The sequence below is a fragment of the Bubalus kerabau genome, chromosome 2 (assembly GCF_029407905.1).
Source record: "Bubalus kerabau isolate K-KA32 ecotype Philippines breed swamp buffalo chromosome 2, PCC_UOA_SB_1v2, whole genome shotgun sequence".
NCBI lineage: Eukaryota > Metazoa > Chordata > Mammalia > Artiodactyla > Bovidae > Bubalus > Bubalus kerabau.
The window spans coordinates 122,384,886-122,399,955 of record NC_073625.1 but is presented as its reverse complement, the minus strand read 5'-3'; the positions used below and the strand labels follow the sequence as shown (position 1 = coordinate 122,399,955).

Sequence of the window (15,070 nt, the reverse complement as noted above, 5' to 3'; positions counted from 1 at the left end):
ACACAATTTTGGAATAACCATTAGCATTCACCACCTAAGAGTTATAAAAGGAATATATGCTGCCCTGGTGGCTCAGATGGTAAAGAATCTGCCTGCAATGATTCTTTATGATTCTTTCATGTAGGAGACTTGGATTTGATCCCTGGGTCAGGGAAGACCCCCTAGAGAAGGGAATGGCAACCTACTTACCAGTACTCTTGACTGGAGAATCTCCTAGACAGAGGAGCCTGTTGGGCTACAGTCCATGGGGTCACAAAGAGTTGGACACAACCGAGTGACTAACACACATAACATTTCAAAGTAAAAAGTCAAAGATCCCTACTAGTCTCCATGTTCCTTTCTTCTCAGAGCAAATAAAACTCTCAAGGTCATTGTTCTCCCTGACATTTCACTTAAGTTATATCCTCCTTAAAATTTAAGAACATTAAACTGATCAGAGCACTGAGAGAGATCTAAAGCAAGTGAATTTGGAGACCATCAGAGCAAAACCCAGGGCACGGCCACTGGTTGGTTAGTAGGCACTGCCACAGAACTCCCAGGCGATGCTGTTTCTATTCCCTCTGAAATAAGGTGTGCAAGGCTGAGGCAGAAAAATGCAAAGCCTCTCAGCTCCTCCAGCCTTGACAACTTAGTCTCTTCAGAATTCCAACTAACTTTCTTTTCTCTAAATTCTTTTTATTTCAGGGACTTAATCTTTTTTCACTTCCTGTTTTACAAAACCTTCACTTACAGTTCTTTGCATGGTTTACTTCTGTTGGAGAAACTGAGAGGCAGTTTTTACCAGGCAGGTTTGGGCGGGTAACTGTGTTTAAATGTGTGGATTACCTGTATCTCCTCTCCCATGCCTAAGGGAAACAGTCATTTCCATCACACCCTACACTGAATTTTAGAGTCGATGCAGTATTGTCACAGTTAGATACTGAAGACAAACTTCTTTTTCTTAAATGTTGCCACTTCTCATAAAATTACTCAATAACCTTATTGCACTGACTTTTTTCTAGGAATGAAGCCCAGAGTGATGAAAGAAGCAGTTTCTACTCCATCACGAGTGACCCACAGAGATCAGGAATGGTATGATGCTGAAATTGCCAGAAAACTTCAAGAAGAAGAAATTTTGGTGAGCAGAATTTAACACAAGATTTTAGGTGAATCAGGTTTTTTTGTGAATTAAATCAACCTTGGCATTTATATAATAGGTCTTTTAGTCCTTTCTGTTGAGAAACTGATACCTTTTTTTATGGATGCAAAAAGCAAAACAGGAATTAAGTGTCCAGTTTAATTCATTGAGTAAGCATTCAGTTCAGTTCAGTCCAGTTGCTCAGTCATGTCTGACTCTTTGTGACCCCGTAGACTGCAGCACGCCAGGCCTCCCTGTCTATCACCAATTCCCAGAGCTTACTCAAACTCATGTCAATTGAATTGGTGATGCCATCCAACAATCTTATCCTCTGTCGTCCTCTTCTCCTCCCACCTTCAATCTTTCCCAGCATCAGGGTCGTTTCAAATGAGTCAGTTCTTCACATCAGGTGGCCAAAGTATTGGAGTTTCAGCTTCAACATCAGTCCTTCCAATGATTATTCAGGACTGATTTCCTTTAGGATGGACTGGTTGGATCTCCTTGCAGTCCAAGGGACTCTCAAAAGTCTTCTCCAACACCACAGTTCAAAAGCATCAGTTCTTCAGTGCTCAGCTTTCTTTATAACCCAAATTTCACATCCATACATGACTACTGGAAAGACCATAGCTTTGACTAGACAGACCTTTGCTAGCAAAGGGATGTCTCTGCTTTTTAATATGCTATCTAGGTTGGTCATAACTTTCCTTCCAACAAGTAAGCATCTTTTAATTTCATGGCTGCAGTCGCCATCTGCAGTGATTTTGAGCCCAAAATGAAAAAGTCTGACACTGTTTCCACTGTTTCCCCATCTATTTGCCATGAAGTGATGGGACCGGATGTCATGATCTTAGTTTTCTGAAAGTTGAGCTTTAAGCCAACTTTTTCACTCTCCTCTTTAACTTTCATCAAGAGCCTTTTTAGTTCCTCTTCACTTTCTGCCATAAGGGTGGTGTCATCTGCATACCTAAGGTTATTGATATTTCTCCCAGCATCTTGATTCCAGCTTGGGCTTCCTCCAGCCCAGCATTTCTCATGATGTACTCTGCATATAAGTTAAATAAGCAGGGTGACAATATACAGCTTTGACGTACTCCTTGTCCTATTTGGAACCAGTCTGTTGTTCTATGTCCAGTTCTAACTGTTGTGGCCTGACCTGCATAGGTTTCTCAAGAGGCAGGTCAGGTGGTCTGGTATTCCCATCTATTTCAGAATTTCCCACAGTTTATTGTGATCCACACAGTCAAAGGCTTGGACATAGTCAGTAAAGCAGAAATAGATGTTTTCCTGGAACTCCCTTGCTTTTTTGATTATCCAGCGGATGTTGGCCATTTGCTCTCTGGTTCCTCTGCCTTTTCTAAAACCAGCTTGAACATCTGGAAGTTCACGGTTCACGTATTGCTGAAGCCTGGCTTGGAGAATTGTGAACATTACTTTACTAGTGTGTGAGATGAGTGCAGTTATGCAGTAGTCCGAGCATTCTTTGGCATTGCCTTCTTTGGGATTGGAATGAAAACTGACCTTTTCCAGTCCTGTGGCCACTGCTGAGGTTTCCAAATTTGCTGGCATATTGAGTGTAGCACTTTCACAGCATCATCTTTTAGGATTTGAAATAGCTCAACTGGAATTCCATCACCTCCACTAGCTTTGTTTGTAGTAATGCTTTCTAAGGCCCACTTGACTTCACATTCCAGGATGTCTGGCTCTAGGTGAGTGATCACCCCATCGTGATTAACTGGGTCATGAAGATCTTTTTTGTACAGTTCTTCTGCGTATTCTTGCCACCTCTTCTTAATATCTTCTGCTTCTTTTAGTTCCCTACCATTTCTGTCCTTTATTGAGCCCATCTTTGCATGAAGTGTTCCCTTGGCATCTCTAATTTTCCTGAAGAGATCTCTAGTCTTTCCCATTCTATTGTTTTCCTCTATAACTTTACACTGATCACTGAGGAATGCTTTCTTATCTCTCCTTGCTATTCTTTGGAACTCTGCATTCAAATAGGTATTTCTTTCCTTTTCTCCTTTGCTTTTCACTTCCCTTCTTTTCACAGCTATTTGTAAGGCCTCCTCAGACAGCCATTTTGCTTTTTTACATTTCTTTTTCTTGGGGATGGTCTTGATCCCTGTCTCCTGTACAGTGTCACGAACCTCCGTCCATAGTTTATCAGGCACTCTGTCTATCAAATCTTTCAGAGATGGCAATGGCAACCCACTCCAGTAGTCTTGCCTGGAAAATCCCATGGACAGATGAACCTGGTAGGCTGCATGCAGTCCATGGGCTCTCTAAGAGTCGGATACGACTGAGCGACTTCACTTTCACTTTTCACATTCATGCATTGGAAAAAGAAATGGCAACCCACGTTAGTGTTCATGCCTGGAGAATTTCAGGGATGGCAGAGTCTGGTGGGCTGCCCTCTATGGGGTCGCACAGAGTCGGACATGACTGAAGCAACTTAGCCTCAGCATCTATCAGATCTAGTCCCTTAAATCTATTTCTCACTTCCACTGTATAGTCATAAGGGATTTGATTTAGGTCATAGCTGAATGGCCTAGTGGTTTTCCCCACTTTTTTCAATTTAATTCAGAATTTGGCAATAAGGAGTTCATGATCTGAGCCACATTCAGCTCCTGGTCTTGTTTTTGCTGAATGTATAGAGCTTCTCCTTCTTTGGCTGCAAAAAATATAATTAATCATCAGGGTCTTTTCAAATGAGTCAGCTCTTCACATCAGGTGGCCAAAGTATTGGAGTTTCAGCTTCAACATCAGTCCTTCCAATGAATATTCAGACTGATTTCCTTTAGGGTGGACTTGTTGGAACTCCTTGTAGTCCAAGGGACTCTCAAGAGTCTTCTCCAACATCACAGTTCAAAAGCATCAATTGTTTGGCGCTCAGCTTTCTTCACAGTCCAACTTTCGTATCCATACATGACTACTGGAAAAACCATAGCCTTGACTAGACGGACCTTTGTTGGCAAAGTAATGTCTCTGTTTTTTAATATGCTGTCTAGCTTGGTCATGTAATTAGAGATACCAAGGGAACATTTCATGCAAAGATGGGCTCAATAAAGGACAGAAATGGTATAGACCTAACAGAAACAGAAGATATTAAGAGGAGATGGCAAGAATACAAAGAAGAACTGTACAAAAAAGATCTTCATGACCCAGTTAATCACGATGGGGTGATCACTCACCTAGAGCCAGACATCCTGGAATGTGAAGTCAAGTGGGCCTTAGAAAGCATTACTATGAACAAAGCTAGTGGAGGTGATGGAATTCCAGTTGAGCTATTTCAAATCCTAAAAGATGATGCTGTGAAAGTGCTACACTCAATATGCCAGCAAATTTGGAAACCTCAGCAGTGGCCACAGGACTGGAAAAGGTCAGTTTTCATTCCAATCCCAAAGAAGGCAATGCCAAAGAATGCTCAAACTACTGCACAATTGCACTCATCTCACACGCTAGTAAAGTAATGTTCACAATTCTCCAAGCCAGGCTTCAGCAATACGTGAACCGTGAACTTCCAGATGTTCAAGCTGGTTTTAGAAAAGGCAGAGGAACCAGAGAGCAAATTGCCAACATCCGCTGGATAATTAAAAAAAGCAAGAGAGTTCTAGGAAAACATCTATTTCTGCTTTATTGACTATGTCTAAGCCTTTGACTGTGTGGATCACAGTAAACTGTAAAATTGTGAAAGAGATGGGAATACTAGACCACCTGACCTGCCTCTTGAGAAACCTATGCAGGTCAGGCCACAACAGTTAGAACTGGACATAGAACAACAGACTGGTTCCAAATAGGACAAGGAGTACGTCAAGGCTGTATATTGTCACTCTGCTTATTTAACTTATATGCAGAGTACATCATGAGAAACTGTGGGCTGGATGAAGCCCAAGCTGGAATCAAGATGCTGGGAGAAATATCAATAACCTTAGGTATGCAGATGACACCACCCTTATGGCAGAAAGTGAAGAGGAACTAAAGCCTCTTGATGAAAGTTAAAGAGGAGAGTGAAAAAGTTGGCTTAAAGCTCAACATTCAGAAAACGAAGATCATCGCATCTGGTCCCATCACTTCATGGCAAATAGATGGGGAAACAGTGGAAACAGTGTCAGATATGATCATTTTGGGCTCAAAATCACTGCAGATGGTGACTGCAGCCATGAAATTAAAAGGCGCTTACTCCTTGGAAGAAAAGTTATGACCAACCTAGATAGCATATTGAAAAGCAGAGACATTACTTTGCCGACAAAGGTCCATCTATTCAAGTCTATGGTTTTTCCAGTAGTCATGTATGGATGCGAGAGTTGGACTGTGAAGAAAGCTGAGCGCCGAAGAATTGATGCTTTTGAACTGTGATGTTGGAGAAGACTCTTGAGAGTCCCTTGGACTGCAAGGAGATCCAGCCAGTCTATTCTAAAGGAGATCAGCCCTGGGTGTTCTTTGGAAGGAATGATGCAAAAGCTGAAACTCCAGTACTTTGGCCACCTCATGCGAAGAGTTGACTCATTGGAAAAGACTCTGATGCTGGGAGGGATTGGGGGCAGGAGGCGAAGGGGACGACAGAGGATGAGATGGCTGGATGGCATCACTGACTCGATGGACATGAGTTTGAGTGAACTCCAGGAGATGATGATGGACAGGGAGGCCTGGCGTGCTGCTATTCATGGGATCACAAAGAGTCGGACACGATTGAGCGACTGAACTGAACTGAACTGTGGTTGGTCATAACTTTTCTTCCAACGAGTAAGCGTCTTTTAATTTCATGGCTGCATTTACCATCTGTAGTGATTTTGGAGCCCCCAAAAATAAAGTCTGCCACTGTTTGTACTGTTTCTCCATCTATTTGCCATGAAGTGATGGGACTGGATGCCATGGTCTTTGTTTTCTGAATGTTGAGCTCTAAGCCAACTTTTTCACTCTCCTCTTTATTACGCACTGTATAATTTGGTAAAAGTAGACCCTATTCTGGCTAATTATTGCCGGGAGCAATATCAATATCCTCAGATATGCAGATGAACTGAACTGAAAGAGCTGTCCCACCAGATTGTCTGGAGCACAGAGTGCCTTACTTTACCCTGAGCTCCCTCAGGTTGTGTTGAAGGTCAGCAGCTGCCACAGCGCAGGATTTAGTCTTTACAGAGGCAGATGGCGCATGCCCTATTTGTTCAGTCATCGGCAGCAATCTTGGCGTGTTCCAGCTTGTAGTGGACAATATATATATATATATGTATAATGGAATACTGTTCACCTATGAAAATGAGGAAATCCTTCTGTGCAACAGACTCTGACTGAACTGAACTGGCTAATGAAAGTATACAAACTGATTGTCGTCTTCAGGGATGTTGATCACAATTAGTTTCAAATACCAGTGGGTTTTTTTTTTTTTTAAATGTAAGCTTTTTTTCTTTCCAGTGGCCAACTAGATTCCAGTTAAATTATACTTTTTTTGTATTTTCTGTACCATAGGCTACCCAGGTGGACTTAAGAGCAGCTCAGGTTGCTCAGGATGAGGTGCGTTCATGTTAATTTGTTTAGCCATTATTCTTTGGAAATATCCCAGTAATTTTCTACTTACAGCTTTGCAATTTTTGTTTAGGAAATTGCTAGACTTCTAATGGCTGAAGAAAAGAAAGCCTACAAGAAAGCCAGGGAGCGGGAGAAATCATCTTTGGACAAAAGAAAGCATGACCCTGAGTGGAAGGTAGAGTCTGTTTGTTTTTAAAGAGAAATACAGGTAAAACTATAATGGGGAGTCCTCTTTTAGGGTAAGCTCACAGATATATTTAGGGCATATAAATTATCTGTCTCTCATATGTGAATCTGACTTATAAGAGTTGTTTCACCATGAAAAATCATATTGAATTCTTGAAAGTAACTATGTAAAGAAGTTACTTATGAGGTTGAAAAACTCATTTCCTTCATTTTAAGACCTACTGAGAGGTAGGTGCCTATGGCCACAAGCAGACATAGTTTTTTACTCTGCTTGCCTTCTAGGAAAATACAGTGTTTTCCACATGCTCTTAAATTTCCACAGGGGCCTTTCCCTCTTCTTTGGACTTTTCTGTTTGCTTATATTGTCCTTCCTTCTTGATCCTATGCCAGCTGTCTCTCTTGCCTCTGGCATCACTTGATCCATGGCAGATGGACAGCCATTCTTATCACCAGCCATCATTGCTTATGAAACTATCTACCATGAGCTTCAATTGTTACCTTCTTCTCGTTAATCAGAAATAGTAGAGACAAAATAGTGACTGCTGTTCATTCTGAAATAGTCTAATTATTATATGTGGTGACTGCAAGTTTAGTTGAACAGATCTTACTCATTAGTTTCTGTGTGCAAAGCACCACTCTGGCCTTACAGGGAGAGACAAAGATAGATTTTCCTCAGAATAATGTATAATCTTGGGAAGAAGACAGACTATAGATAGCTAACAAATGTGAGGTCAAGCTGGCTGAAAAATGCATAATGGAAAAACAAAAGGAGCTGGAGTGATGATTTATACTGTAAAGGCTTTTAGGGAGGCAGTCTGTACTGGGCTGGAAGGATGTAACCAGGTGTGTCTCCATGATATGGTTGAGGTTGTGCTCCGTTCTTCTCCTCCCTGCTTCCCTCCCTCTCTCAAACAAAATCCTCCCTTGGGCCGCTGGTCCTGTCACAGTCTCAGCATATGTTTTGAGAAAAATGAAGAGAAAGTATTGTAATAGTATTTCTCTACTGTTGCCTGTTGCTCAGCTGTGAATCTAAAAACAAATGAAAATATTATTTCCACGTTATCTATTTACCTTGTTCGTAATTCAAGATTTCTCCAAACAGACATATATCATTTTCATAGAAGGCTTCCCAAATGCTCTTGTTACGTAAATTAAGCTGCAAGTAATTGCCCAAGAGTTCCTCAAGTTCTTTGTTAACTCAGCTAAGCTGGAAGTAGGTATTTTTAAAGATTACACATCAGGGAGGGAAGAGGAAGAAGGTCACATTTCTAGCAAGCATCAGGACTTCTGATATTTTTAGATTCTGTCAGTGGGGCTGGAGTTGTTTCTAGAAAAGTTGGCATGAATGTGCCTTATTTCTGGGCTTGAAAGTTATCATCCCTAAGTCATATGTTAAGAAACAAGTTTAATAGCATGAAGCTGGATTCCATAGACTCTGGGAGTCCTCCAGTTCTGTTACTGAACCAAACTTGGATCTGCTTGCTCTTGCACAGTAAAGCAAATCTACTGATATTCCGGGTTGTGGTGAAGGAAAGTGTAACATTTATTGTAAGGCTCCATACATGCAGTCAGGGACAGCTAGTACTCAAAAGGCCCGAACTCCCTGGTGGGTTTCAGGAAAGCATTTTTAAGAGATCTGGAGACTATGTTCTTGTGGTCATCAGGTAGTTCACATCTTCCATTTGGTGGGGGTTTTCACATCTGTAAAACCACTTAGGAAGTGAGCACCATATACTTTTATCTAAGTACTTCATAAAAGAGCTGAAGCAGAGGATATGGGGGAGGGGAAGGCTTGAGATTCATGCTCAGTTACAGTTCTTGTCAGCTGCCATGTAGCTGCCTTGTTACTAATGGGTGACCAAGCGCACCTCTGTTGTAGAGCCTGTTTGTGAGGGTTTAGTCCACTCATCTGGTTGTACTGACAACCTGCAACACTGTTTCACAACTACAATTTTCTGGTCTCTAAGTGACTGTTTAAAAATATTTTATGTTGCTAAGCTAGGTGTAAGTAACCTAAAATTACAAAAGGAGAGTTTGACATTATTTAGATAATCTATAAATCTAATCTTTCTCTGTTTGCTGTTTTCTGTGTGTGTGTGTGTGTGTGTCTTTTTTCTTTCCCCCTTAGCCCAAAACAGCTAAATCAGCCCATTCAAAGTCAAAAGAGAGTGATGAGCCTCACCGTTCTAAGAATGACAGACCAGCACGGTAAGATGACACCTGAAAAGGGGAGTGTGGATCTTGACCTTGGGGTGAGCAAGAGATATTGGCTGCCTGAAAAGAGTGTTTGTTCCTTGGAGAGGAGATCCAGAAATCTGCAGTTGTGAGGTGGTATCAAGTCTTGCAGGATTATTTTCAAGCTTTGTTTTCTGTTTTAAATTGTGTTGAACAAGTCAAGTCAGGAAGATGGGGAATTTTACAGAAGCTGAGGTAAGGAGAGATGCACTTTTTTGTTAGGACCAGTTCTTATCTCTGGAGTCACTGAATTGACTGCCCTCAGCTAAGAAGGGATGAGATTAACCATTTTCTTAAGTAAAATCACAGGTTTTAAATATTTACTGAGTTCCATGATCACATGGAATTTACACATGCATGACATTTACACATGTCTAAATGCATTTCTGTGTGAGTCTCAGTGTCCTAGGCAAATGCTCATTTCAGTCATTGCAGACTGTTCTTCATCCCACTACAACAGGTAGCTGTGGCTACAGCATATGTGTACTTTCTAACTTCTCTCAGGCAGTCTGGGGTCATGGTTATGGAGCAGCTGCTACTTTTCCACTGCAAATTGTCAACATTTAAGTCTTTGGGAAGCAACCTTTATTTTTTCTTTATTGCTTTCTGTTGCTTTTCAAGGAAAAACTGATTGGAAGAGGAAGAGCGAATGTTAAATAGAAAAAGACAAAAGTAACACTAAATCTAACATTTGAAAACTCTAAATTATTGAAACTTTATACAGTATTTTGGTCCTGATTATTAATGATATATTTACTAATTATTAAAGCATAAGTTTTATGACATTGAAAAATATACACTCTTGTCACTCATTGTTCACGCTTAAACTACTAGACTTATTTCCTTAAATAGAATATATTTAGTGTTCTTGAAAAGCCATACTCTATTTTTAAACCCATGGGCTTTCAGAAGATAATTGTAAAACTTTTAGGGCACAGTAGTGTACTTTGTTTGGTGCTGCTGCTGCTGCTAAGTCGCTTCAGTTGTGTCCGATTCTGTGCGACCCCAGAGATGGCAGCCCACCAGGCTCCCCCGTCCCTGGGATTCTCCAAGCAAGAACACTGGAGTGGGTTGCCATTGCCTTCTCTAATTGTGTACACTTGCTGCTGCTTATAGCTTTTAGTTACACACATGCCAAATGTCTTTTAAAGCAAATTTTAGATTTAGTTCAGCTTTATTTATGTCCCTGCACAACATCCAAGTAAAATAAGAACTAATCTGTTCTCAGTAGGTAAATAGGTAGGTGTTGCTTATTATGCCCTTTTTTTTTTTTTTTTTTTTTTTTAAATAAAGGGAATTAAAATCATCTTTAGAGTTATTTTGCAGCCTTTGAAGTCCTTGGACTTTTTAGAACACCAGTATTTTTGACAGCATATGATAGAACAGTCTGAAACGTCTATTTAAAGGATTTAAATTGAAAACAACTTTCTGAAATGTAATGGGTTCTCTTAAAAATATTTGATATATTGAAAGAACAAATAATCAAATGATCCTGTGTTAAAACTGGCCATTGTAAATGAGTGAAAAGTGGCCTATGACTAGTAAAACTGAAGTCATTTTTTGACTTAAGAGGAATATTTGTCTTTAACTATTAAAATAAAAATTTTATTTTTTTAATCAAAAAATAAAATACTAAAAGAAAAAAATATCTTTCTTTGCAGAAAGACGATATATATGGCAAAACAAAATGAAGAAGAATTTTATGAAACCTGTATTTTTATAGTTAGAACTTATAGCTTTTGATCTTATTATAGATAGCTTGTACAGTTCATGTTAGAACGTATGCTTTGTTAAGGTTAGATTCTGTGGTTTCCTCTTTCACATTTAATCATGGTGGAAGATGAGTTAACCATTTGTACAGAAAGAGATGGTTTCCAGGATTGAGAAACTAGGTGCTGGTTCAAGATGTTTACTTCACTGTAGTACTAATGGTGGTACAGGGGCAACAGATTCTCATGGAGAGCCTATAACAGTCGTGGTGAAAAGTCATTCTCATTGTCCATTAAAGATTTCTACTCGAACAAACAGAAAACTAGTTGGCAATCTGAATTAATTCCAATTCTTTGTAATTGGAAAAAGTTTAGCCTAAGTTCTAAACTGTTTTAACTATAGGATTTTATATTAATAATGCTTACCTGGTATTTTGATTTTGTATTTTCCCTTAGAAAAACTTAAGAATTTTATAAATATCATTTGGTTCCTACAGTGTTCTTATGAATATGAAATATATTTTTCTCCACTTGTTCATTTGTCCAGTATTTATTGAGCTCCATAGTAATTGCCCAGACCCAGAGTAAGTGGCAGTCAACAAAAATTTTCTTGCTCTTATGAAATTTATAATCTAAACAGACAATTATACAACTAACTACTATGATTGTGTTAAATGCTAAGGATGAAAAATGCAGGTTGTTAGAAGAGCATAAGGAGACATTTAACCTAGTCTGGGTGTCTGGGAAGGCTTCTTGAGGAAATGAATTTTGAGTGAATTCTGAAGTATATTTGGTTTTATCACTAGCTTAAAGATATAAATCATTTCATAAGAACAGTTGGAAACAGGTAATCCTAATACATCAGAAACTATAAAACAATTAGTTAGCAAGATTTTTCCAACTTTGGATTTAAATACCCCTAACTGAAATGACTGTCTCCAGTGCAACAAATAATTTGGTAGGACCCCTGGAAGCATTAACCCAAGATTTGTTCTCCACATAAGCAAAAAATTAATAAAACAACACACCAGATAACTGAGGGCATCCTAGATTGATTTGTTTATCCTCATGGATTTGTTGACATCCTAAACTTTGTTCAACACTTCAGCATCCCTTTCCTTGGTGATGAGTTTTTCTGATAGTACCAGTTGGCTTGTGTTTCTCCAGTATTTGGTCATCTAATGAGGATAATAAAAAAAGTAAAATAAAGATCCTGCCACCCTGATTACAAATCGTGTTTTCTTGAGTGTAAGTTACTTCTTTAGTTAACATTCTTAATTCTGGAGTCAGATTGCTTTGTCTCAACTTTACCTGCCAAGACTTATGTTACTTTTTAAAGGCAAATGTTCTAAATGTCTGTGAATAATGAAAGAAAAACACTTATTTAATTTCTAATATTTATAAACAAATGATTCCATGCTCTTAACACACAATCTGAGAACACCTTTGGGAAACACCAAAAAAATGAGAGATTTTGTTTTACAGCCTTATCAATGCCAAGTGTCTGCAAAAATCAGTTATATAATTAAAATAATTAAAGTTTGGAGTATTAAAAATTTCCTGTATGTTTTTTTACAGTTGACTTGTTTTGACATGAAGTTGCACATGCGTTTAAAACTGTCCTTTCCTTCTCTAAGCTCTACTCTGCCACCTAGTGGTTTAACGAACTTTGCTCTAAATTTCCTGTGTTGACCAGTGTCCCATCTCCCTCCCTTAGCTGCTGCCTTCTCTCCCTTAATTACTTTCTTCCCCCATCTGTCTTTTCCTTTCTTTCTCTTTTGCTTGATGAAACCTGCGAAAACAATGTATTTCTCATTAATGGCAGTGATCATATCTTGTTAATCTTTATCTATCCCTTAGCACAGTGAATGAATGTGAATGTATTAGTCGCTCAGCCGTGTCCGACTCTTTGCGATCTCATGGACTGTAGCCCGCCAGGCTCCTCTGACCATGAGATTTTCCAGGCAAGAATACTGGAGTGGATTTCCATTTCCTTCTCCAGGGGATCTTCCTGACCCAGGGATCGAACCCAGGTCTACCGCATTGCAGGCAGATACTTTACTGTCTGAGCCACCTGGGAAGCCCACCCAGTGCCTCAGAAGATACTTGTTTTTATTGAATTATGTGCATCAAAACAAAGAAACAAGTTAAATAACTTATCCAAGGTTATACAACTGGCTAGGCACTACCATGAGGATTCTGACATATTCTGGCTTTGCTTCTCCACTGAAACTATGTTTTCTAAGTGATCCAGTGAGGGGTGGAGTCCTAGTCATCACTACGCAGAGTATCTCTTTAAACCTTGACTTTTCTTAGGCCACCACCACCTCCCATGACAGATGCTGAGGGTTTGGATTTCACTCCTTCTGGAAACCAGCATAATTCCACACGTCACTACTCAAAGTCAGAGTCTTCTCATAAAGGTAAGACAAATGTATATGGTCAGCTGTAAGATCTTTTTTAATAATTGCCATGCTATAGTGGAAAAGCCAGGTGCTATATTATAGATCACTAGAGTGGAAAAATAAGTTAGTCTTCTTCTGAGCAGATCATTATATTACTCTTCATTTATTAGAGGGCTTCCCTGATAGTTCTGTTGGTGAAGAATCTGCCTGTAATATGGGAGACCACGGTTCGATTACTGGGTTGGGAAGATCCACTGGAGAAGATCATTATGTTCAGTTCAGTTCAGTCGCTCAGTCGTGTCTGACTCTTTGCGACCCCATGGACTGCAGCACACCAGGCCTCCCTGTCCATCACCAACTCCCGGAGTTCACCCAAACCCGTGTGCATTGAGTCGGTGATGCCATCCAGCCATCTCATCCTCTGTTGTCTCCTTCTCCTCCTGCCCTCAATCTTTCCCAGCATCAGGGTCTTTTCAAATGAGTCAGCTCTCCGCATTAGGTGACCAAAGTATTGGAGTTTCAGCTTCAACAGCAGTCCTACCAATGAGCACCCAGGACTGATCTCCTTTAGGATGGACTGGCTGGATTTCCTTGCAGTCCAAGGGACTCCCAAGAATCTTCTCCAACACCACAGTTCAAAAGCGTCCATTCTTCTGCACCCAGCTTTCTTTATAGTCCAACTCTCATATCCATACATGACCACTGGAAAAACCATAGCCTTGACTAGACGGACCTTTGTTGGCAAAGCTCTGCTTTTTAATGTGCTATCTAGGTTGGTCATAACTTTTATTCTTCATTTATTAAAAAACAAACAAAAAAAATGATTTAAAAACAGAAAGCAGACACCTTAAATTGAATGGAAGGTTTTCTGTGTGCACTTTAGTTGAGCTTTGAACAACACAGTTTTGAACTGCTCGAGTGTCCATTTTATACATGGATTTTTTTTTTTCTTCCTGTGAAGAAATTCATCTATAGTGAATACTGTAGTACTACGCCATCCATGTTGGTTGAGCCAGCGAACAAATATACAGAGGGCCTCTGTAAAGGGTACATGGATTTTCAGCTGTGCAAAGGGTCAGTGCCTCTAACCCCCTCTGCATTGTTCAGGGGTCAACAGTATTTATTTGCATTTTCTCCAGGGAGAGTTCATAGCTTTTATCAAATTCTTAATGGGTGGCTATGTCCCCCAATTAGATCTGTTGGACTTTTACTGTCCTGGCTATTGTTTCCCATCTGCCCATGACTCTCTCTTAATTAGATTAAAGTACACAGATACACATACACATCACAGAAACACATCACACATAAGAAAAATGGGCAAAAAAAATGAGGAAAGAACATGAGATCTAAGTGGGACCAGATCTTTAAAATGAAAGGAATAATCAGGTCTGTCTCCTTTAGCAATGATAGGCATTGACTTAATGTGTAATTTTATGACAGTCATAAAATCAGATAATGAAAATGTAGTTTCTCATTAATTTGCTCATCTAAAAGTATAGGTGATTTTAGTGGTGTCAGCGTCGTCAGGTTATATAAGTAAAATATATGAAAGCAGATTGCAATAGACTTCACAAATATTAGGTCTTATTGGTTGATGTTTTTTATTTTTTATGTTTTCTGAAGATTTCTTAGGCGATGTTTTCATTATCTTTTCCCAAATCTAATGATTACCTTTCCAAGCTTACTTAAAGTTTCGTTTCTGCAATGATATACAAGATACCAATGCACAGGTGCCACTCCAGACCCATTAAATTAGAATTTTTGCCAGGCATTGTATTTTTTTAATCTCTCCTTATTATCCTCCAATTAAAAATAAAAATAATAAAAAGCTCTCCTTCTCCTGCTCCCCTATCATTCTGCCATTTATCCAATGTTCAGAATAAGACAAAAAAAGA

General features: G+C 39.5%; 1 protein-coding gene across 5 annotated transcripts in view; it reads left to right on the top strand.

Moving 5' to 3' along the window:
• Positions 1 to 15,070, top strand: part of CCDC50 (coiled-coil domain containing 50) — an 81,548-nt gene that overhangs the window by 65,066 nt on the left and 1,412 nt on the right. For 2 of the 5 annotated variants that reach the window (XM_055568700.1, XM_055568704.1), the window contains 5 exons: positions 1,002 to 1,117; positions 6,581 to 6,625; positions 6,711 to 6,815; positions 8,955 to 9,034; positions 13,087 to 13,193. In XM_055568700.1, the coding sequence (XP_055424675.1) occupies positions 1,002 to 1,117; positions 6,581 to 6,625; positions 6,711 to 6,815; positions 8,955 to 9,034; positions 13,087 to 13,193 (453 nt within the window). Of the gene's footprint in view, positions 1 to 1,001; positions 1,118 to 6,580; positions 6,626 to 6,710; positions 6,816 to 8,954; positions 9,035 to 10,722; positions 12,497 to 13,086; positions 13,194 to 15,070 lie in introns of those variants that run through there. The other 3 variants (XM_055568701.1, XM_055568702.1, XM_055568703.1) reach the window with 3 other exon arrangements.